The sequence below is a fragment of the Culex quinquefasciatus genome, chromosome 1 (genome assembly GCF_015732765.1).
Source record: "Culex quinquefasciatus strain JHB chromosome 1, VPISU_Cqui_1.0_pri_paternal, whole genome shotgun sequence".
Taxonomy (NCBI): Eukaryota; Metazoa; Arthropoda; class Insecta; order Diptera; family Culicidae; genus Culex; species Culex quinquefasciatus.
Window position 1 is genome coordinate 73145166 of NC_051861.1, and position 21255 is coordinate 73166420.

General features: G+C 38.4%; 3 protein-coding genes across 3 annotated transcripts; 2 read left to right on the plus strand and 1 right to left on the minus strand.

The window, feature by feature from the left end:
* Window positions 1-8143: 8143 nt before the first annotated feature.
* Window positions 8144-9256, minus strand: LOC6042578 (peroxiredoxin-2). Its single transcript, XM_001852564.2, has 4 exons — window positions 9067-9256; window positions 8933-8993; window positions 8736-8877; window positions 8144-8673 (listed from the first exon to the last, which is right to left on the minus strand). The coding sequence occupies exons 1-4, from the start codon at window positions 9097-9099 to the stop codon at window positions 8211-8213; spliced, it is 699 nt and encodes a 232-aa protein (XP_001852614.1). The 5' UTR covers window positions 9100-9256; the 3' UTR covers window positions 8144-8210.
* Window positions 9257-9443: 187 nt separating this feature from the next.
* On the plus strand, window positions 9444-12639 carry LOC6042579 (zinc finger protein 311). The gene is given in 5 exon segments (XM_001852580.2): window positions 9444-9612; window positions 11078-11659; window positions 11721-11889; window positions 11892-12301; window positions 12375-12639. Coding segments are annotated over 5 exon segments (1518 nt in total). The 5' UTR covers window positions 9444-9495; the 3' UTR covers window positions 12615-12639.
* A 1-nt stretch (window position 12640) lies between these two features.
* On the plus strand, window positions 12641-14746 carry LOC6042580 (translocator protein). Its single transcript, XM_001852584.2, has 3 exons — window positions 12641-12953; window positions 13089-14412; window positions 14475-14746. The coding sequence occupies exons 2-3, from the start codon at window positions 14092-14094 to the stop codon at window positions 14664-14666; spliced, it is 513 nt and encodes a 170-aa protein (XP_001852634.1). The 5' UTR covers window positions 12641-12953; window positions 13089-14091; the 3' UTR covers window positions 14667-14746.
* Window positions 14747-21255: the final 6509 nt, after the last annotated feature.

Sequence of the window (21255 nt, forward strand, 5' to 3'; positions counted from 1 at the left end):
GGTTCTCGGGCATAACTTAACCAATTAAGATTCTTCTTTTCAGAACCTTATTTTATCAAATCTGTAATTTTTGCGATCAAAAACATCGTTCCAACTTTTTTTTTCGCGTGTAAAAAAAATCGCCGAAAATTCCACGGAGGCAGTCAAATAAAAAAAGGTGGAACGATGTTTTCGGTCGCAGAAATTACAGATTTGTTCAAACCAAGTTCTGCAAAATTTTAGGATCATCTAGACATTCTTACAAATCACAGGTAACAATAATTGTCCCGATTGGTTGAGTAATGCCCGAGAACTAGCGAGTTGAAGTTACCGTTCCACTATTTTTGGGAGGCTTGGGCGTCTGTGTAAGTTGGACATGCGTTGCGCGTTCCAGTGTACACGTGGTTATATAACTCGTCCAAAAATGTGCATGTTCTCAATCTAGCTTAAAAATACTCAAATATTGACAAACTATGGCTATGGCTGATAGTTTAGCAACTCTACTAGAAAATTAGTTATAGTTCTTATTGGATTTTGCCTTGCTATGTTACTGTATTTATAGTTTTAATAAATTAAGGCGGCAGAATCGCAACAAAAAGGATAAAATTAAATTTTGTCTTTCGTTTGCCAATATACCAAATAGTTTATGGCTCTTTACATTAATTTCAGTTGATCGCAACTGAAAATCTATAGCAAAGAATAAAAAAATAAGTTGATTGCACTTCTACTTTCATTCAATAAATACAAAATCAAACTAAAAATTATGAACTAGTTTTTAATATAAATAATATAATTTAAACTAAACATTGATTAGTTATTAAATAATAAACTAAAATCAAATAATATGCTTAAATTGCGCGTTTCCTCTGCTTTTTTTGTTTCCTTCTGTTTTTGAGCAGACTTTTTGCTAAAACAATATGGGAAATTAACGGACAATTAGTTTTAAAAAAATATCTCACTCACTGACATGTGTTTCTCAATTATATATTTTGAATCCAAAAATGGATCATCATTTTGAGCCAGAATATTAATTCAGGTAGATTCTTCCCACCGATGGCGGTAATTTCAAATTGAAGCATGTCAGCTTCGACCCACCAAAAAGTATTACTTTTTCATAATGTGACTTAGGCTGGTCAAATTTGAATTATTTTGATTTTAATTAGGTACTTGTTGAAACTTTTTAAAATCATATATTTGCTCGATACATAATGCTCTACAGTTTGAGAGATGTTTTTTTAGTGAAGTTCGTTATTACTATATTTTGCTACGAACGCTCTTAATTTCACAAGCCTACAAAACCAGTGACAATTTTCCCGGTGATGTATCGAGAAAACGCATTCATTCTGGAGGCCTCATGACTGATAGGCATGCGGCGTGCACTTTTTTTACTCCATTTCCCCGGATGGTAATTCTATTCCGTGAGCTCTTCACAGACCTCATCACTATTTCGTGACCAGATGAGGCGACATTTTTTTCCTGATCGAAGGCTCACGCTTGCAGCACAGCACGTTCCGGGCAGACGAAGGATGAACTTTGTTAGTTTGTGCACTCTCATTTGGCGAATCAGCGAAGCTGCCCTCTCCTCCATCACCAGAGGTAGAGCTTGATTGAATTCCTTATAAAAGCGGAATCCATGCATCGGTAATTCAGATGAATGTCGAAATAATTAGGAGAGGTTTTAATTAACAATGCTTACTCATAAAATATTAAATCATTTTGATTATTCTCTCTTTAAAAATATTGTTTTTCAATTTTGAAAATTCTTTGTTAAATCTATTTTAAGCAACTGTGCAAAGTTGGTGGCGATCGGCAGAATTATTTTGCACAACAAACTCTTTCTGAAAGGACCATCCATACACCACGTGGACACCTTGAAGGGGGGGAGTTCAGCAGTTGTTTACGCTCCATACAAAAAAGATTAGTTTTGTATGGAAATTGTCCAAGAGGGGAAGGGGGGGGGGCTGAGATTTCAAAAAAGTGTTCACGTGGTTGATAAATGGTCCGGAAATCCCGAGCAGGGGTTAATAACACGGGAATACCAAATTTTGGTATTACTTGGGCAAATAACAGAGACCAAAATGTGCATTTGGTTGCCCAGTAATCATACCAAAGTCTTATATGTAGAAGGGCACAACAATGCCAAACAATGTTATTCCAAGGGTAAAATAATAGGTCTTCTGGATTTTTGAACATTGCTTGAATACCAAAACTTGGTATTGACATGGTTTTATTTTTAGGTATTCCCGCGCCCTTGGAAAATCAGATTTTGGTATTCCTGTGGTCTTCCACATACATGATTTTGGTTTGATTTCATGGTATTTTACCATCTATTACTGGGCAACCAAGAGCACATTTTGGTCGCTGATATTTGCATAAGTAATACCAGAATTCGGTATATTTATACCATTTTCAGTGCAACAGTTGCAGTTAGTGAAAAAACGGATATGATCCATATGAGCAATTCTCTACCAAAACCGGAAATGGACTTTATTTGTATTTTTTTATTTGACTAAAACTTTGTGGGGGCCTTCCCTATGACCAAATATGCTATTTTGTGTCATTGGTTCACCCATACAAGTCTCCATACAATTTTGGCAGCTGTCCATACAAAAATGGTATGTAAATAATCAAACAGCTGTACCTTTTGAGTGAATTTTCTGATCAATTTGGTGTCTTCGGCAAAGTTGTAGGTATTGTTGAGGACTTTTGAGAAAAAAATAGGTACACGGAAAAAAAATGCAGATTTTTTTCTCAACTTTTTTAGCACTAAAACTCAATTTCCCAAAATACGTATTTTTTTGATTTTCGAGATTTTTTGATATGTTTTAGGGGACGAAAATCCGCAACTTTTGAGCCATAGAGAAACATGGTAAAAAAATCTGCCGCCAAGTTATGAATTTTTGAAAAAATAGTGGTTTTTGGAAAAAATCGAAGTTTTATGCAAAAACAAGTTTGACATTATTTTTTAATGCAAAATTGAATTTGCAATCGAAAAGTACTTTACAGATGTTTTGATAAAGGGCTCCGTTTTCAAGGTATAGCCACCGAAAGTTTGATTTTAGCGAAATATTTGCAGTTTTTCAATTTTTCAAAATAGTGACCATGAGTGACCATTTCTAAAAATAATTTTTTTGAAAAGTTCAGAAAATTTGCTATAAAATTGTCTAAGAGACATTGAAGATTGGACCTCTGGTTGCTGAGATACAGCGGCTTAAAAAAAAGAAACACGAAAATTGAAGTTTTCTAAGTCTCACCCAAACCGCCCACCATTTTCTAATGACGATATCTCAGCAATTAATGGTCCGATTTTCAATGTTAATACATGAAACATTCGTAAATTCGATCTTTTCGAAAAAAATACTTTGAAAAATTTTAAATCAAGACTAACATTTTAAAAGGGCCAAACATTGAATATTACGCGCATTTAAAATGCTAGTCTTGATTTAAAAATTTTCAAAACATTTTTTTCGAAAAGATCGGAAAATTTTACGAATGTTTCATGTATTAACATTGAAAATCGGACCATTAATTGCTGAGATATCGTCATTAGAAAATGGAAAACCCGTTCGGGTACCTCCGGTGCCACGACCAGTGGCACATCAACATCCGCCAACATCCCCATCAGGAACGAGTTCCAGATGCTGAGCGACGACGAAGAAAACAACAACAACAACACCGACCGTAGCAGCACTACTGACGACGATGATGGTCGTGCACGGAAAAAAGAGCCGACGTCAAAAAAGAACAATTCTCCAACGGAACGAAGACCACCTCTAATTTTTGTTTTGGACACGTTGGCGGACGATGATGACGAGTTGCTGGAAGGCCTCGGATATTGTCTGAAAATCGGTAAGTCGGCAGTGCAAGTGATCACACTGAACAGAAAAGATTGCGACCTGGTGTTTGAAGAACTGAAGCGTAGAAACTTTAACTTCTACACATACGACCCAGAGAAGCCCCCTGTTAAGGTCGTCTTGCAGGGTTACCAAGACCGTCCGATCGCCGACCTGAAGCGACACCTCTCGAACGCCGGAATAAAGCCACGGGAGATAAAAGTGCTCTCGCGAAAGACAACAGTCACAGGTACACACTCCCTGTACCTGTTGTACTTCGACCGCGGCACCGTCAAGATCCAAGATCTGCGGCGGACTAAGACGTTGGACGGTTTTTGGGTAAACTGGCGGTTTTACACCAAGAACCCGACGGACGTAGCGCAATGCCACCGTTGCCAGAAATTCGGCCACGGCTCGCGGAACTGCAACTTCCGGCCCCGCTGCGTGAAGTGCGGTGAGGCGGACTTGGGGGACATGGCGGAACAAACCAAGCCGCGCGTAAAGTGCGCGAACTGTGATGGCAACCATACCGACAATTACCGCGGAAGCGTCGCGCGCAAGTCTTACCTTGAGGAGCAGGAAAAAAGGGACCCGGTGCCACGACCATCATCGTCGTCGTCGTCGTCGGTAGTGCTGCTACCGTCGGTGTTGTTGTTTTCTTCGTCGTCGCTCAGCATCTGAAACTCGTTCCTGATGGGAATGTTGGTGGATATTGACTTGGCACTGGTCGTGGCACCGGAGGTACCCGAACGGGTTCGCACTGGTGATCTTGGAACATATCCGGGATGTAGTAACTTTTTGTCGATTCCATCTGCGCTCACGCTCCCCTGCGCGATGGCGGCCGACACGGCGTTGGTTTGTTTTGCACAAGGCCGGTAGACGAATTTCGCGGGTTTTTCGAGGCCGCACTCGAACTGCCACGGCCACGGCCGGCCTTTGGCATGCTGCAGGAGCAAACTCGCGGCTTATCACGGTAAACCACGGCGAAAAAAATCGAAAAAAACGATGGAGCACTGCCGTGAGATTAAAGACAAGAAACTGGAAGAAAAGTTGATTTTTTTAAGAAAAATAAAGGATTCAACAGAATTGTGGCGAGACGAATCGATTAAAGCTGTTTTTGGTGATTGCTTGAAAGACGTGGTAGGCGTGCCTGAACCGTAACGCTGCTCGCTTTGTAAGCGGAAGGTTCTGGGTTCGATTCCCAACTGCTCCTATCGAGAAATTATGGAAAGAAGGAATTCTGAACACTTGAATATGAACGAAAAAAATCATTAGCTTGCGGCGGGGTTCGATCCCCCGTTTTTGGGTCAGCAGACAAAAGTGTTAACCACCAGACCATCGAGGCTTAGTTGACTAGAAGAATTAAGAATGCTATCAAAATCCAAGAAACTTGATTGGAATCTGTGAACCTAAGAACAGGAAAATGCAATATTGAATCACAGACAACAGACGTAGCAGCTAGAACAAAATAATTTGAAAATCGTGTGTAAAAACATGGCGTGTGATACACTAACGCCATCTCGTAGTCTATTGCCACTTGCAAGAATAATCCTGAATGTAGACTTCCGTGCCCCACAGCCTTTGCAGGAGTCGCATTCTGATTCTCACCAACTTGATTTTGATGATGCTAATTTTTTGAATAAATTTGAATTTTTGCTCTGAAATTTACTAAAAAAATATCTCAAACGATACTCAAAATAATTACTTTCGCCATTTCAAACCTATTTTTGATTTACACATAAATTTTCTCGACGAAAGGAGGCATACAACTTTTGATGAAAATGAGATAACGACCAACGACGTGCTTTTCATTATTGTTGTTTACACTTGAGAGCAGCGCGGGAGAGTTGTCAAATCTCCTCTGCGACGACAGCGCTGCAAACGGCTTTGCTATTCGCGATAAAACCGTTGCATATTTTCTCTGTCAAACGTTCTTGCCATTTACAGTGGTGCCAGAGGGTTGGATTAAACTAATCGCAAAAGTAAAAAAGGAGAAAAAAACTAACCAAAAAAAAACTATGAGAAAAAAAACTAAACGCTAACAAAAAACTCGCCTTTCGCACTCACCGCCGAACTGACCGCACTGGCTGCCGCCCGCAGCGGGAAGCTCGTTTGCGCGCGCTCATTGTTGTGTTGTGCTGCCTGCTGCCAGCCACACACGAACACCGGGATTTGTCTCCGGCCTGGCCTGGCCGAAAACTTGTCCGCCGACCGCAGTCGACTCAGAATCGCCGTGAAAAATGCGCCAAACACACCGCGAAAAAACACGACTACCCGCTGAGACTTCTGCTGGAGCAATCTACAATCTGCGGATGCCGATCCGAGGACGACGATGAGTGGGATAGCTTTCTGTGGGGTTCCTCTTGATAGTGCTTCGAGGACGACAATCTCGACGTTTTACCAGCGAAGATCTGTGCTTGTGCCTTGATGACAGGGTGGCCACCTCGGGAAAAAACCGGGATTTTTATCCACCGGGAGAAAACCGGGAAAAACTCTGGAATTCGACCGACAAACCGGGAAAATATTTTAAGTTTCGTTAAAATTTGACAAAAGCCTCTTTAATGTATTCAATATGTTCTCAATAAGAATATTAGTCCTGTTAATTCTTAATGAAGAATTCGCGAAATCTATGTTTGAATTTGTGTGCTTCTTGGCTATGGATTTTTTTTCTGTTGTATCCTATGATACTTTTACCAGGCGAATTTGTTTTTTTAATAAAGCAAAATTTTTGCTCTACCAGCGGTTCTCAACCTGGGGTACATGTACCCCTGGGGGTACCACGAGTGGTCTCAGGGGGTCCGGAAGACAAACCCCGTAATGGCGGACATTTACTCCATCTTTGCTTAACTATTAGTTTTGCATAAAATTAAAATTAGGATTTTTTTGTAAGTGGAAAATATGGATATCATGGTACGAAAACAACATTACAGTAAATATTTCTCTAAATTTAAAGATCAAGACTTTTCCTTCAAATTGTCACACAAAATACACTCTTTTAAAATATTTTTCTTGGCCTGTATCTCAGCAACAAAAGAATGAATCAAAAATGTTCATAAAAGAATGCTGTAACGAATTTTCTCAACCATTTGATTTTTTAGAGATAAAATAAAATTATTTTTTAATTGAAAATAGCTACAACTTCAAAAAAGTATGTGTAGTATGTTTAAATCTGAAAAAAATATTTAAAAATTCAAAGAATAAGCTATAGTCTCAACATTTGAATGAAAAAAGTGTTAAAAATGCATTTTACGCTAGTTCAGTTGTTTTGCAATCATAAGTCTTCAAAAATGTAAGATTTGACGAAAACAAAAAAAATGAACGAAAAAAAAAATAAAGATCGAAAATTTTCAAAAATTCAAAAGATTATTAAATCAACCCAAACATGCTTAAAAATTATTCTAGACGCAAGGGAATGCATTTTAAATTGATTTCAGCTGATTTCACTTAAATTTCCATTAAAATTTTGATGTTTTTTGAAAAAAAAAATAATAATTTTTTGTCCCATGATTTTTCGGGGCAACAAAAACTTTAAATAAAATTTGTAGCCGCCTTATGTGTTGTTGAAAAAATCACAGCACGATAATTTCTTAATTGTTTTTACCATTATGTGTTTTGGGTTTTTTAGAAAGTATTTTTTATTAAAATTATTCTTAAAAGAAAGTTTCAGGTATCGATTTTTTTTACATTTGTATGGCACTTTTCCTGCGTGTATACATTTTTGTTTAGACTAATTTTGCAAAATACTTTTTTGGTTAAAAAGAAAGTACTCACATAATTTAAGCAAAAAAAAAAATCACAGAAATTTATAATTCTTGGAAGAATTGTTCTTTTTGAATACACAAAACCTTTTTAAAAGAAAATTAACGAGCATTTACATCAATGTTGATAACAATGTATTTTTGTTAATATATTTTACAAAATTAATAAATTCTATTAATAATTTATCTTATTTAAGAAAATAAAAATGACTTTTGATGAAAAAACCCAATAATTTGAAAATTAGAGGTTTGATTGATAACTAATAAAAACGGCTTCGTTTACAACTTACTTACTTTTTACTCAAGATTTGAAAGCTTTCTTGAGGGATTCAAACTTTGAACCAAATGTATGCGTTCAAAAAGTATGATGATATTAACGTTAGCCTAAAAAACATTGTAATTTGGTTTAAAAACATTCCGGAAAATTCCTTCTGGAGAAAACCGGGAAAAAACCGGGAAATTGAAAATCGAAATCTGGTGGCCACCCTGCTTGATGACGGTCCTTTTCCCTCTTCCGGTCGCGATCCGAGTGCGCGGTTGGGTTGTAGAGGGTTAAAATTTGAAAAGAATTGATTCAATTTTATTTTCAAAGCCAAATGCCATACGTTTATTCCACTTCCAAACAACACAAAATCAACACCTAACCATGCTTATTGAAATATTCCTTCGATCCCTTCGGGTCCGGCTTGATGGTATCGGCGTTGGCCTTTGGGTCCCAATTGGCCGGGCAAACTTCGCCGTGCTTTTCCACAAACTGGAACGCCTTAATCAGGCGCAACGTTTCGTCGACCGAGCGGCCCACGGGCAGATCGTTGATCGTAACCTGACGCACCACTCCGTTCGGATCGATAATGAACAGACCACGGAGCGAGATTCCGGCCTCCTCCAGCAGCACACCGTAATCGGCGGAAATTTTCTTGGTCAGATCGGCCAGCAACGGGTACTCGAGCTTGCCAAGACCGCCGCTCTTTCGTGGCGTGTTGCACCAGGCCAGGTGAGAAAAGTGCGAATCGACGGACACTCCGACGACTTCGGCGTTCAGCGCGTGGAAATCTTTGATGCGATCACTGAAGGCGATGATCTCCGTGGGACAGACAAAGGTGCTGAAGGGGGGAGTGGTCAAATTAGTATCATTTGTTTAAATACTGAACTAGAGTAAACTTACAAATCCAACGGGTAGAAGAACAGCACCAGATACTTTCCTTTGAAGTCGGCCAGTTTGATTTCCTTGAAGTCATTGTTGACGACGGCCGTTCCGCTGAATGGAGGAGCCGGCTTTTGGACTTGAGCGACACTCAGAGCGCGGGCTAAAAGCAAATCATGCTGAAACTAACTCAAAAGGGAACGAAGTGAATTGCTCACCAGTATGGAACAGGTTCTTCTGGACGGTTCCGGAGCTGGCCAGCTTGGATAACTGCGGAATCTGAGAGTTGGAAAACAAAAACATTACATAATCGTGTAGCGATGATTGTTTAAAATTCTTCAAAATATCTTACGTTGCGGAGCAGGGCTTTAGTTGCGAACGACATGGTGTTTGGAGGAAATATTTAGCTGAGCAATTACAGAATAAATTAAATGTTTGCCGGTGAAAATTGTGTACTTTGCTGATGATGTTGATCAAAAACGGTACCGGAACATCAACTCTCGCACACAACGCAATCAGCTGGACATAAATATGACAGTTGGAAGTTGAATACACTTTGATGAAAAACAGCTCATTGAAAAAATGGCGTGTTTTCTTTTCATAGGGGACGTGAAGTTAGCCCTCTCCTGTAATGTTTGCTTGTTTATCACCGTTCACATTTAACGTGTAAATGTCATTAGAGTGAAATATCCTGCGCTTGCAGTATTGTCGCCGCAGCACTAAACCGAATTGAGCAGTTTTCGCGGTTTGCGCACAAAAAAAGATAGTTAGGAGCTTCCGGATGGCAGCTCACCACTACCCGGACGTTTGCCGCTTCTGCGGAGAACACAACGACGTTATTGTTGACTTGATATCGTCCCAGCTGTGCGATAAATTGGTTAAATATTTTCCCCTTAAGGTAAGATTGTTTTGATGTGGCGATACTAAGTCAGTAACAACATTTCAAAAGGGCGAAACCTACGATCCTGCCGTTTCGAGAAAATCAACATTCAAAATTTTGCAACTCCGATCAATTCCTATTTTCACAAAAAAGCATGAAAACCATCATTTTTTTCAAAACGTAATAGAAATTAGCAATAATTTCATCACAGAGAGCAATTTGAAATTAATTAAGGTGTTTTTGCTATTAAAAATTGAGAAAAACAAATTACGCCTTTTTGAAGAGCGTGCCTCCATTTTCGCCCCACCGTATTCGCCACCCACTCAGGGAGCGTTCTTTTATTACGTAACGCGAAAAATCGGACTTTTAGATCCCCTCCCCCCCCCCTCGTAACAAAATTTCCATACAAATTTTAAAAATTTTGTATGGAGCGTAACACGGCCTCCGACCCCCTCCCCCTACTGCGTTACGTAATAAAAGAACGCTCCCTCAACCAAAACAACGGTTTAGCCCGTCAGGTTACGCCACAAAGCAAAAGTAAACAACAGATTCGCCCTTTTGTTTTTTGTTCATTTTTCGGGTTTTTAAAGAAAAAAGTGGTGAAACAACTATTTTATCATTGTGAAACGTTACAGTCAGTGATAATACAGTGATATTTGCAGTGATAAAAAATTGGTCTAGAAAGCCTTCATAAGGAGTCCGATTCAGGCCAAGACTCGTTGAGCTAGGATACACCGTAAGTAGCAAGTTGGTTTGACGATGTAGTCTATATTGAAGTGACGTTCCTTGGGGTGTCCCCGCCGGAAGTGGGAGACACCATCCGGCCTTCTCAATCTTTGCATAGCTTCGATGGTTACGGAGGCGATGATTTTGTACGGCATTCCTCCTTAACCTCCCTACACTAACTTTTTGTCCTGCAACTGCTCGACCTAGAATCCCCGGATGTCCCAAGAACCGGTAAATTATGGACCTTCACATCTAGATTGTGAATCCAGACCAGATCCGATACTACAATAATTGAAATTAAAAAGTTATGTATTTAGAATCATACAAATCTTTGTTTTTTGTGGAATTGTGATCAGAGACATCAAAAACATACATTTTGATCCATTTTGAGGATTGTCAGGTTAAAATTCACTAAATTATAACGAAAAATTAGTGTTTCTAAATATACGTCGGAACTTGCAGAAAACACTACATTCGCCCCTCGTGATTGGATGAAAACACAAGGGCGGAAACTCAATTTGGTTTGTTTTGATTGTTGTTGTTGATTAGCCCTTTTGTTTTTTGCTTGTAAAACTACGTATTTTCGGAATTTTGTAATGATGGAGGGTGTTTTAGAATCAGTTTTGTTCGCTTTATATGATTCTGACAAAAACTCAGTTTGTTTACATCTGAGCGTTTCGCCCTATTGAAAAGTTGTTACAGAAGTCGTGTCATAAGGTCGTATGAGCTTAGTTTTTGTAATAAAATTTGTTTTCAGTTTGATTCCACCGATTCCCTCCCAAAAGTGGCCTGCACGGACTGCGCCAGCATTATCCAGCAAACGGAAGGATTCATTCTTAAAGCACAGGAAACCGAGAGGAACTTGCTGGCAAAGACAGGTCGTCCTCAGCCCGCTAACAATGTCCTCTCTCCGTCGGAGATCCGCTCACTGGCGTCGAAAGCGTCTCAGCCTAAATCCGCCGATAAGCCCAGCTTGAGTGACGTCCTGCAGAAGCTCGGGTCCGGCTTGACGGTGAAAAAAGTCCAAACCGGTGACAGCAAGTCTACGGACCGGAATGCACAAGTGTCGGGCGTGGAGCAGTTCCTAGCAATGAAGATGGAGGTGCTGGACGATGAGGTTGAGAACATTCCTACCGAGGACTTGATTCAGTACAACGACACCGATGACGAGGATGCGCAGCGTGAAGCACAGACCAGCTTCAACAACATTGTCTCGGTTAACGTAAAGGAGTCCCACTCGGACTCGGAAGAGTGGCACGAAAGTTACCTGGAGGAGGCGTTGAGCGAGGAAGGAGACGAAGATTATACGCCGACGCCGTTGTACAGTGGGAAGCGGAAGGTAAGGTGTTGAGATTGATTAGTTGAAGTATTTATGGTAATTTAGATTTTTTTTTGAACAGCCGAGGACAAGACGACATTTACCTAAGCCAAAGCCGCGGCCACGCGCTCCGGCGGCGCAAAGTGTCGTCATTAACCTGAAGGATCCGTGCCACTTTGTGTGCGTAACGTGTAAAGGCAAGTTCAGCAGCTTTGAGGAACTGCAGGGTCATCTGGACCAGAGCGTGGCATGCAAAAGGTCAACAGCACGTGCGAAGTTTGCGGCAAGGTTTGTGCGAACAGGAAGATGCTTTCCCAGCACAAGTTAACCCACAGTGAGCGGCCGCAGTACGTGTGCGACCAGTGTGGAAAGGTTTACTCGAACGTCTTCAACCTCGAAAATCACAAAAGTCAAGTCCACGGAGATGAAACTGACTTTGGATACGTGTACAAGTGCTGCGATCTGACGTTCAAAACGCGCCGCGAACTGAACGAGCACACCGCGACTCACACCAAGATACTGAACCTGCTTTGCGACGCTTGTGGCAAGTCCTTCACCTCCCAGAAGGCTCTAAAATCCCACGCTATGAGTCACACCAACATTCGACCCTTTTCTTGCGATATGTGCCAGAAAGCATTCCGCACGAAGCTTCTGCTGGTTCAGGTACTTTTCAATTATTCAGAAACACTTCATAAAACCAAGATTCTACCTATAACTTGTGTTTTACCCATTTCAGCATGCCCACGTGCATACCGGCGTGAAGGCGTTCAACTGCGACATTTGCGAAAAGGCGTTCGCCAAAAAGGAATCGCTACGGAAGCACTACAAAACGCACTCGACCGAGCCGGTGTGCTGGTCCTCGACGGGGGAAAAACTTTCGGTCAAACCTATACAATCGATGCAGCAACCCAAGCAGGAGGAGCTGCAGATGCCGCAGATTCCTGCCATGTTCAGCGGGATCAACATGAGTTTCTGAAAATAAATTTATTCAGATTTTTGGAGTCGGCTGGAATACATCAGAATTGTAATATGTGAACAAGCCTTCTAAACAATCATCTATCGGAGAATTCGCAGCTAACGATCGGTAAGTGAAACAGACATTAATTAATCCGTTGGTCGCAGTTATTGAACGAATCATTACGGCTCGGTTCGTCGAGTTAACACTTGTACGCTACACTGCAAATACACAGACAACACCGGCGCTGATTTGCTGCCATCGTGTTCGTGTTGTTTGCGAGAGTCATGTGAGGAGCACACCGGAGTATGTGCTGCATACGGGCACCAGCCGGAGAGGTTCGGAACACCAAATTTCGAGGTAGGCTCGTTTCTTTTTCAGGGCATGTGTGTGTGCGCCCAGCACTTAATTAATTTTAAGTTAACCTCTCACCCTTAACCTTAGCTAACTCTTTACCTTAAACATGTTCTTAATGATCTATTTTTTTTTCAACAGTGAGCGAGTTGGGGCGCTATAACCACGGCAAATAGTGTCCATGGCATTTGTGGAAATCCAATGTCCCATCCCCGAGGGTCCCGGAGCATCAAAATTTCTAAGCATGGTGGCTTCCAACGATTTATTAATTAAACAAACAGGAACGTGAGCGGGGGATTCCCCTGCTGAACATTCGTACTCAATCCACTTCAACGAGTCATCTTTGCGGTAAACTTTACGAAGTTGGCCTGACCGCTTAACGTTTTTTATGTTTCAAAGCAATATAATGCATTGGGGCCCTGCAAGTGTTAATCATGACAAGATGATGCTAGGCGTTATTCAAACTAAGGCATTTTCCAGGATGCCCTCGAAAGACTGGCTGCGCTAGGGTTAGATTAGATTAGATAACTGAATTCAGATTTTGGAATCGGCCGGAATACATCAGGATTGTGATATGTGAACAAGCCTTCTAAACAATTAACCACCGGAGAATTCGCAGCTAACGATCGGTAAGTGAGACGGACCTTAATTCAACCGTTGGTCACAGTTCTTGAACGAATCATTACATGAATCCTTTAAAAAGGCTCCATCTAAATACCATATGCATGCACTGAATCGAAATTCATCAAGCTCGACACCCGTATTGCTTAAACTCGACAAATGTCTCCTCATGGGAACATCATCGAAGGCTCCGGGTAATGTCAGATTCCGTCAATTTCCGTGACCGTTACCGAAAACCATGAAGTTTGATACCCAAATTGCCAAATTTGGACAAATGTCCCCTTGTTGGAACATCTCCGATTCCGGGTTTTGACCAATTCCGTCAAACCAATTTTGTTATGCCTTGTACACTCTTATTCCGTTTCGGGTTAGAAATTGAAGAAAGAACTTTTGCATAGTTTTGTTGGGTAATTGAAAAAAGAACCTTATCACAGCAACCTCTGCCCCGTGAGGACACAACTGACGTTCCCACACCAAATCAGATTAAACTTTCTGCCACTTCCAACTTTGTTCCTTCAAAATTATGACCCGTGAAATTCCGAAATTCGCCGGGGCCATTGCGTTGCCTCTGGTTGGCGGGCTGGCGAACGCGTACCTCACGCTGCCGGAGTTGCTACGGGGACACCAGCGGTTGAATTTTCTCCCGGTCGTACCCCCGAAATGGATGTTCCCACCCGTCTGGACCGGCGTGAATGCCGCCATGGGTTACGCGTCCTATCTGGTGTGGAAGGATGGCGGAGGCATCACCGGAAACGCCAAACTACCCCTGATGTTGTACGGAACCCAGCTGGCGTTGAATTGGACTTGGTCGCCGATCTTCTTCAAGTTGCGCTGTTTTAAATGGGTACGAATCTCTTGAGTGATTTTCAAAGATTTCCTTCTTTAAGCAAATCATTCCCTTCTTAGAGCTTCTTGGAATCTCTTGTCCGTGCCGGGGCGGTCGCGGCCACCGGGCTGGCGTTTTTCAATGTGAACAAACTGGCCGGTTATCTGGTCGTTCCGTACTTTGTGTGGTGCACGTGTACCTCGCTGCTGAACTTTGAGTTCTACATTCGCAATCCAGGCGAAGGCGCAACCGTTGAAGAGGAGAGCTCTTAAAATTGGTTCAAGTTTTCATGAGCAAGGAACTGCTGAGCTGTGGATTGTATATTCTTTTATAAATATATTTTTCTAATGAATTATTTTGTTTATTTTGAATCACACCTATCCTATGAGTCGGAAGATCAGGCCATGACGACTTTCGACCCAACGCTGGACTAATTTAAGATTTCCAGGATAATCCATCTTGTGCTGTCCGTCTCCAGTCACCGACTGTACAAAGTCAACGCGTACGTAGCCTTCCACGAAGGCTTTCCGCAGCCTTGGTTAGGCGGCATACTGATGTAACTGAAGTAACAACTCAGAAATACCGGCATCAGACCAACTATGGAACACCGTTTTCAATTGGGTACTAAAGCCCTATGTAAATTTTTATGTACAACGGTAAAACACACGATTAAAACCATTTCTGATCACTTTTTTCATTTTAATGCAAATTTTGTTTTTGACATGACAACATTTTTCGATGGATCAACTATGGACCCCTTGGAACGAGCTGTCAAGTAGGAGCTTTTCTGTCAAGAAGGACCGCGAGGTTAATTTTTCAAAATTGATTTAAAAATCCATTTTAAACTCTTTGTGGTCGTACAAAGGGTCATTGTACTCAGAAAAATAAGCTTTATCGCTGTAAACAATAATATCAGCAATCTAAGCTTCATTTTAGGACCCAATTAGATCAAACACTTATATATTCGATGTCGCTAGGTTTTTTGGCCAAATTTTCCCTAGTTTTTGTTTAGATTGGTGCGCTGGAAGTGGGGACGCGAAGTCGTGATTATTCAGGTTAATTTTTTTGTGTGTTTTGTGCCGCTGTTCGTGTAGGGCGAGTGCATAATTTGTAAAGGGAGCGCGTGGTCGCAAAAAATATTCGGAGTGAAAAATGATTTTTTTTGTGCCTTTTGTCGTGAATTGTGTGTGTCGCCCTGCGGGCGGTGGGGCTTGACAGGGTCGATCGATTTTGTGTGCTTTTGTAAACTTAATTAATTGTTTTGTGATTTTCAAAGCCCTTCCTATATCATCGTTGATCGGATGGCACGGCGTCGGGTGGATTGTGTTTAAATTTTTCGAATAAGGTTTTTTTGCGGTGATCGAAAGACGCACTGACAATTTGGATCGTCGAGTTAATAGTGGAGCAAAATAACTGTGTGTGAGTGATTTTGTGTGTTAACCAGAAAGACCTTCCCTAGCATCGTTGCTCGAAAAGCTCGCCGACGGGTCTGTTATGAAAATTCTTCCCTTAGCGTCGTAGCTCGGGAGGCATCGAAAAGCCAATACCTTATCCTACTAACCCATTAAAATATCATTCACGTGATGCTTGAAGGAGATGCTGTGGATTCAACGGTCTTAAGCGGTATCAACAAGTATATAGCGAAAAACTATGTGCTTGATGAGTCTGCAACTTCAACTATCGGACTAACATTCCTCCCTTGCGTTGAACTGCAGGCTTCTTGGGAGGGCGCCGGTATTGACTAATAAAGTAGGGATCTTCAGAGGTTAAACAGTGAACGGATGGTTGGCTCCCACTGATCATTTTTGCAGGGTGACCACTCAAATTCCATTTTCAAATTCCCGACTTTTTTCCAGACTTTTACAGAATGCTCAAATAATAGGCATTTCTTATCTAAAGAATGATTTCAAACAAAAAACTTTCTATAAGAGCAGTCAATATTAACCAGCGAAAAAAAAAATCACAATGATTTTCAAAAAAAAATCCAAATATAGGCATTTTGTGTAAATACAAAAACTAAACAATAAGCATGAGCATGAGCATGAGAGACCACCCGTGTCCTTCTCCGTTGCTGAACAGAACCGTAATATCCTTTCAGCACTACTGATCATAGGCTTCGACATTTATAAATGCGCTGAAAAGATAAAACACCATGATTTCCAGAACAAGATCAGTTGCGAATAGGTAACAGTCATTGGCCACCAATGGCGCCCGCCATGTCAGTTTGTAGATCTCGATTTTAAGGGACGGGAATGTTAGTTAGCGCAGGTTGCTACTAGGGCAGCTGATTTACTCTGTGCTTACACCCCACGAGCGCCAGAAACCTGAAAATTGTGTTAGTAGGGTAGGGTATATGGTCAGGATTCATCATAGAAGATGATGATGCGAACCAAAATCATAGTGTTTGTTGGAAGGTATTATATTTTATTCTCAAGGCAAACAATCAGTTGCTGCGGATGAGACATTTCCCGTTTAACTGTTGTTAAATTTTAAATGAAATGGTTTAATCTTAGACAGCCGGCTGTGGAAAGATAAAACCAAATAATATTTATTTATAAAATGAGGTGTTAAACGCAATGCTGCAATGATAGCGTAGTCTGATTTTTAATTATATAATCATTTAGTTCATGAATTTGTTACGGAATAGAAGCGACGAACTCAATCATCAAGTGCCTTCCGATCTTCTTTCTGTTAGCTAGATAAGGTATTGATTTTGGTTGCCTCTCGAGCTACGATGCTATGGAGAGGGCTTAACACATAAACAACCGACGTCGAGCCCTCCGAGCTACGGAGCTATGGGAAGGTCTTTTCAACACAAAAAAGACTCGCGCACCACACGACGTTCTTAATGAATCAAAATAATTTTGTTACACGATAAACCTAACGAACTCGGATCGTTTTTATTGAAAACTATATCACAATTCACGACAAAAATGCGAAACAAAAGGCACACACAAAAAAAAATCACTTTTCACTCCGAATATTTTGTACGACCACGCGCTCTCTTTGCCAATTATGCACATTGTAAATACAAAAACTAAACAATAAATAAAAAAAAACACTTCGAAAATGGAATTTCATTATTATGATTCAGATTAGAAACACAAACAATTAGTCTTTGAAAAAATAATCGAAAGTTCAACAATACTAATAACTTCCATGTTATTTTTTAAATTGGCAAACGTATAGTTTTTGATACTTCGTTTTAACTGAAAATGACAAAGAGTTAAAGATAACTGAACTTAAAATAGCGTTAGTATTTTTTAAAACTTCATCATTATTTTAAATCAAAGAATGATTGAAACATAATTGCTGTTATTATTCATTCAAAGGATTTAGAAAAATGTCAAGGAATTCATAAAATTTCATTTTAATTTTGTAATTTTTGATATTAAATTTTCTGATCAATTTTAATTTATCTAGTGGTCAGTATTTAACTGTTTTTTTTTTCAATAAAAATTAAGTTTGATATGATTTTATGTTTTCCCACATATTTTAGAAAAATAATTGAAGAAACTATTTTTTTAAACAATCTTGCAATAACTAAAAATTTTTTGGATTATTTTTTTTGCAATTTCAATATTTTCGTTATGTGTCCAAAACCTAAAAAAGTTTTTCAATTTTGGATTTTATTCGATATTTAGGTTTTCCGAAAACTGAAAATCAAGCTTTTTCTATGGTAGTTAATTTACCCATACTCACAAAAAAAAAGTTCAAGGGCAACATTTGAAAAAAAAAAAAAATATTTTAAATTACTAAGGCTGGTTCAAATATTTTTAAAAGTTTTTGTCACCCCCCTTCAAAATTGGCCCGAAAAATCAGGGGGCAAAAAAAATATTTTTACAATAAACTTCAAAATTTCAATGAAAATTCAAGTGCAACCAGCTGAAATCAAATTAAAATATACATTCTTCTGCGTTTAAAATCATTTTGAGCATGTTTGGGTTTATTAAAAAATCTTAAATTTTTTTGAAAATTTTCGATGCAAAATCTTTTTTTTCGATACAATTTTTATTTTTGTCAGATCTTAGATTTTTTGAAAACTAGAGATTGCAAAACAACTGAACTAGTGTAAAATGTATTTTAAAATACTTTTTTCATTTAAATGTAAAGACTATTGCTTTTTATTTAAATTTTTATATTTTTTTTATTTTTTTGCCTCCCCCTTGACCTCGACCAGGGCCGAGGGACAAAAACTTTTTTAAATATTTGCATCGGCCTAAATGACTTTAGTTAAACAATTAAAAATATTCACCAAAAAAAACCCATTGCCAAACTCAAGTTGAAATCTTTTACCAAATATCCAATTATGTGACAAAATGAAATAGAATCATAATTCTAAGCTGGCCATTATGCTCTATTTTTATATTAGTTCTTCATTAACTTTACCTCTTGTTTGATGAACAAAAATTAAAGCGATCATTTGATTCATAAAAAAAATATTATGAAAATCTGTGTCAAAGACTCCAATATTCATTAAGATTTTGAATGCCTTTAACAGCTTTTCTATACTCAAATATATTCACGGAGAGACCGGCCGGGGCAAATCTAAGAAAATCTTGGTTAATTTAACTTAAAGTATGGGTTAATTTTTTACACAGCTTTTTTTCAACAATCGATTGTTGATTTTGTTAACCTGAAATTGCTGACCACCAGTAATTAAAATTAACTAAAAAAATAGTTGGAATTGCATTTTTTGTTGGTTAAATGACCGAAAAAAATTCTAGCAGTCGACTGCTAGAATATTTTTTTCAGAAAATTAACTAAAAATTTCTTGTTTTCAACTGAAATATTGTGGAATATTCTGTTAAAAACTGGCTGGAACATATTTTTCAACTATTTTTCAACATTTTTTTTTCGTTGTATCAACCGAAATATTTTTGCATGGAGTAAATTATTAGTGGTTTGTAACAAAACATTTCTTAATTAGACATAATTTATGTAAGTGTTGATATATATTTTCTTTAATTATCTAACGATATAGGCTGGGCCGATTTTCTAGCTATATTTTAACTAATGCCTTACTTGAATACAAAAAATATTCGTACATGTAGTCAATAATTAGCTGTTGTTAGCAATATTTTTATTGAATTTGCAGTAAATTTTATAATAATGCCTCACAAATTAATGCTGAGTTTTTTTTTATTTTCGCATTTATTCTGCCTAAAAATTTAACGTTTTGTACTCATTGGTTTTTTTTGTTGCATTAAGTTGTTAAATTACTGTTAAAAAGCATCAAAACATTTTTTTTTTAACTGTTGTTATAAAACATGTGAAATTTGACTAATGTTTAAAAAATTACATTGCATTAATCTAAAAAAATAAAAATAAAAAGCATACTACAAATTTCTCGTGAATTCCTTAAAAATAGAAACCGAGCAAAATTTTCACCAAACTTTAAGCTTATATTTGTATTATGTTGTATAAAATTAAGTGTTGTATTCACTTACCATGACTGTGAAATCATCCGATAAGTCATCATCATCTACAACGGTCTCAGGACACAGAATTTTCACCAAAGTGAACCTTTTGCTGCAAATAGACATTTGGAATTTATTAGTAATTTAATACAAAATTCTTAATTTTGGTTATAGACTGAAAAAAGGAACGTAAATAAATGTAATTATAATGAGGAAAGAAGAAATATCAATAATGCTACTTACCAAGCTTGCATTAATTTAACAATTACTTTTGGCAACACACTTTTACTGCATTTGATTTAATTTATACAACGAACTCCGAATCCTGAAAAAAATATTTAAAGTTTAACTTACCAGTTTATTGAGCAGTCGTATTGCAACAAAACTTTCAAGATAATAATTATCTCCTTTTATATATTTTATATATTTTTATTTTTTGATATTTTATTTCAACTCTATTTTTTTATGTTGTCATGTACGCATTTCTATGTATTTTATAATTGATGATTCTGAAAAAAAATAATGGTTCATTAAGATTATATCCGTCGTAAGCGTGAAGCTTTTAAATGATTCAGTTTTCTTATAAGAATCACATTAGATAAACTATTGTGCAAAAATAAACCCATACTTACTTGGATTAACCAGCATTTTGTTAAATTTGCCCGGGATGCTCCATCCGTTAAGAGTTGGCCCGCATCTCCCTTCTACTGCCCTCTCTTTCCATCAAACATTCTTATAACGTGTTCAACTCACTTGCATTAGAGGTCCTCATGGTGAAGGTCGTCCTCTTGCTCATCATAGTTTATCACCTGCAAAGAAACCATCAACAAACCTACTCTCCAATTCCACCTCCCCAGTTGCGACACTTTGATTTGCCACTTCAACATTAGGCAAATAGTGTAATTTTCACCATTCACATCCTCTCACTTCATAATTAACAACACAAACTCAACAAATCGACCGCTCTCGTTTGGATCCAGACTTCAAATGACAGACGTAAACAAACCCAAGTTTATCTTTTAAATATTCAACCAATTGTTAATTATATTCAACAAAAAAAATCTTGATTTTTCTAAAACCAAAGCTAACAGCCGAGCACGTTCATTCGAGTTCGGGAAATCTGTTAGCTTTTTGCCTTTAGCATTTTCAACAAACAGGTTATTAAATTAATACTGAATTTTGGTTAATTTAACTGAAAATTGGCAGTGACAAGTACGTTTTTGTTAAAATTTACGAAAGTAAAATCAACAATTTTAATTGTTAAAATTTCTGGGCACAGTCTCTCCGTGTTGAAATAGTGAAAAGAACCTTAAATTTAAAGTTAGTTACTAAAGCAGAAATGAGTGAATTCAATTTAAAAATTTTACAAAATATTAAAAAAATATTCAAGAGTTAAAAAATAATTTTCAATCAAGTATGCTCAGAATTCCCGACTTTTCCC

Excerpts from the sequence above, each read along its gene's own strand:
- LOC6042578 (XM_001852564.2), bottom strand. The coding sequence starts at position 9,099 with ATGTCGTTCGCAACTAAAGCCCTGCTCCGCAAC. Across the intron at positions 8,994-9,066 it reads CTAAAGCCCTGCTCCGCAAC|ATTCCGCAGTTATCCAAGCT; the intron begins GTAAGATATTTT and ends TCCAACTCTCAG. Across the intron at positions 8,878-8,932 it reads GAAGAACCTGTTCCATACTG|CCCGCGCTCTGAGTGTCGCT; the intron begins GTGAGCAATTCA and ends ATTTGCTTTTAG.
- LOC6042580 (XM_001852584.2), top strand. The coding sequence starts at position 14,092 with ATGACCCGTGAAATTCCGAAATTCGCCGGGGCCATTGCGTTGCCTCTG. Across the intron at positions 14,413-14,474 it reads AGTTGCGCTGTTTTAAATGG|AGCTTCTTGGAATCTCTTGT; the intron begins GTACGAATCTCT and ends TTCCCTTCTTAG.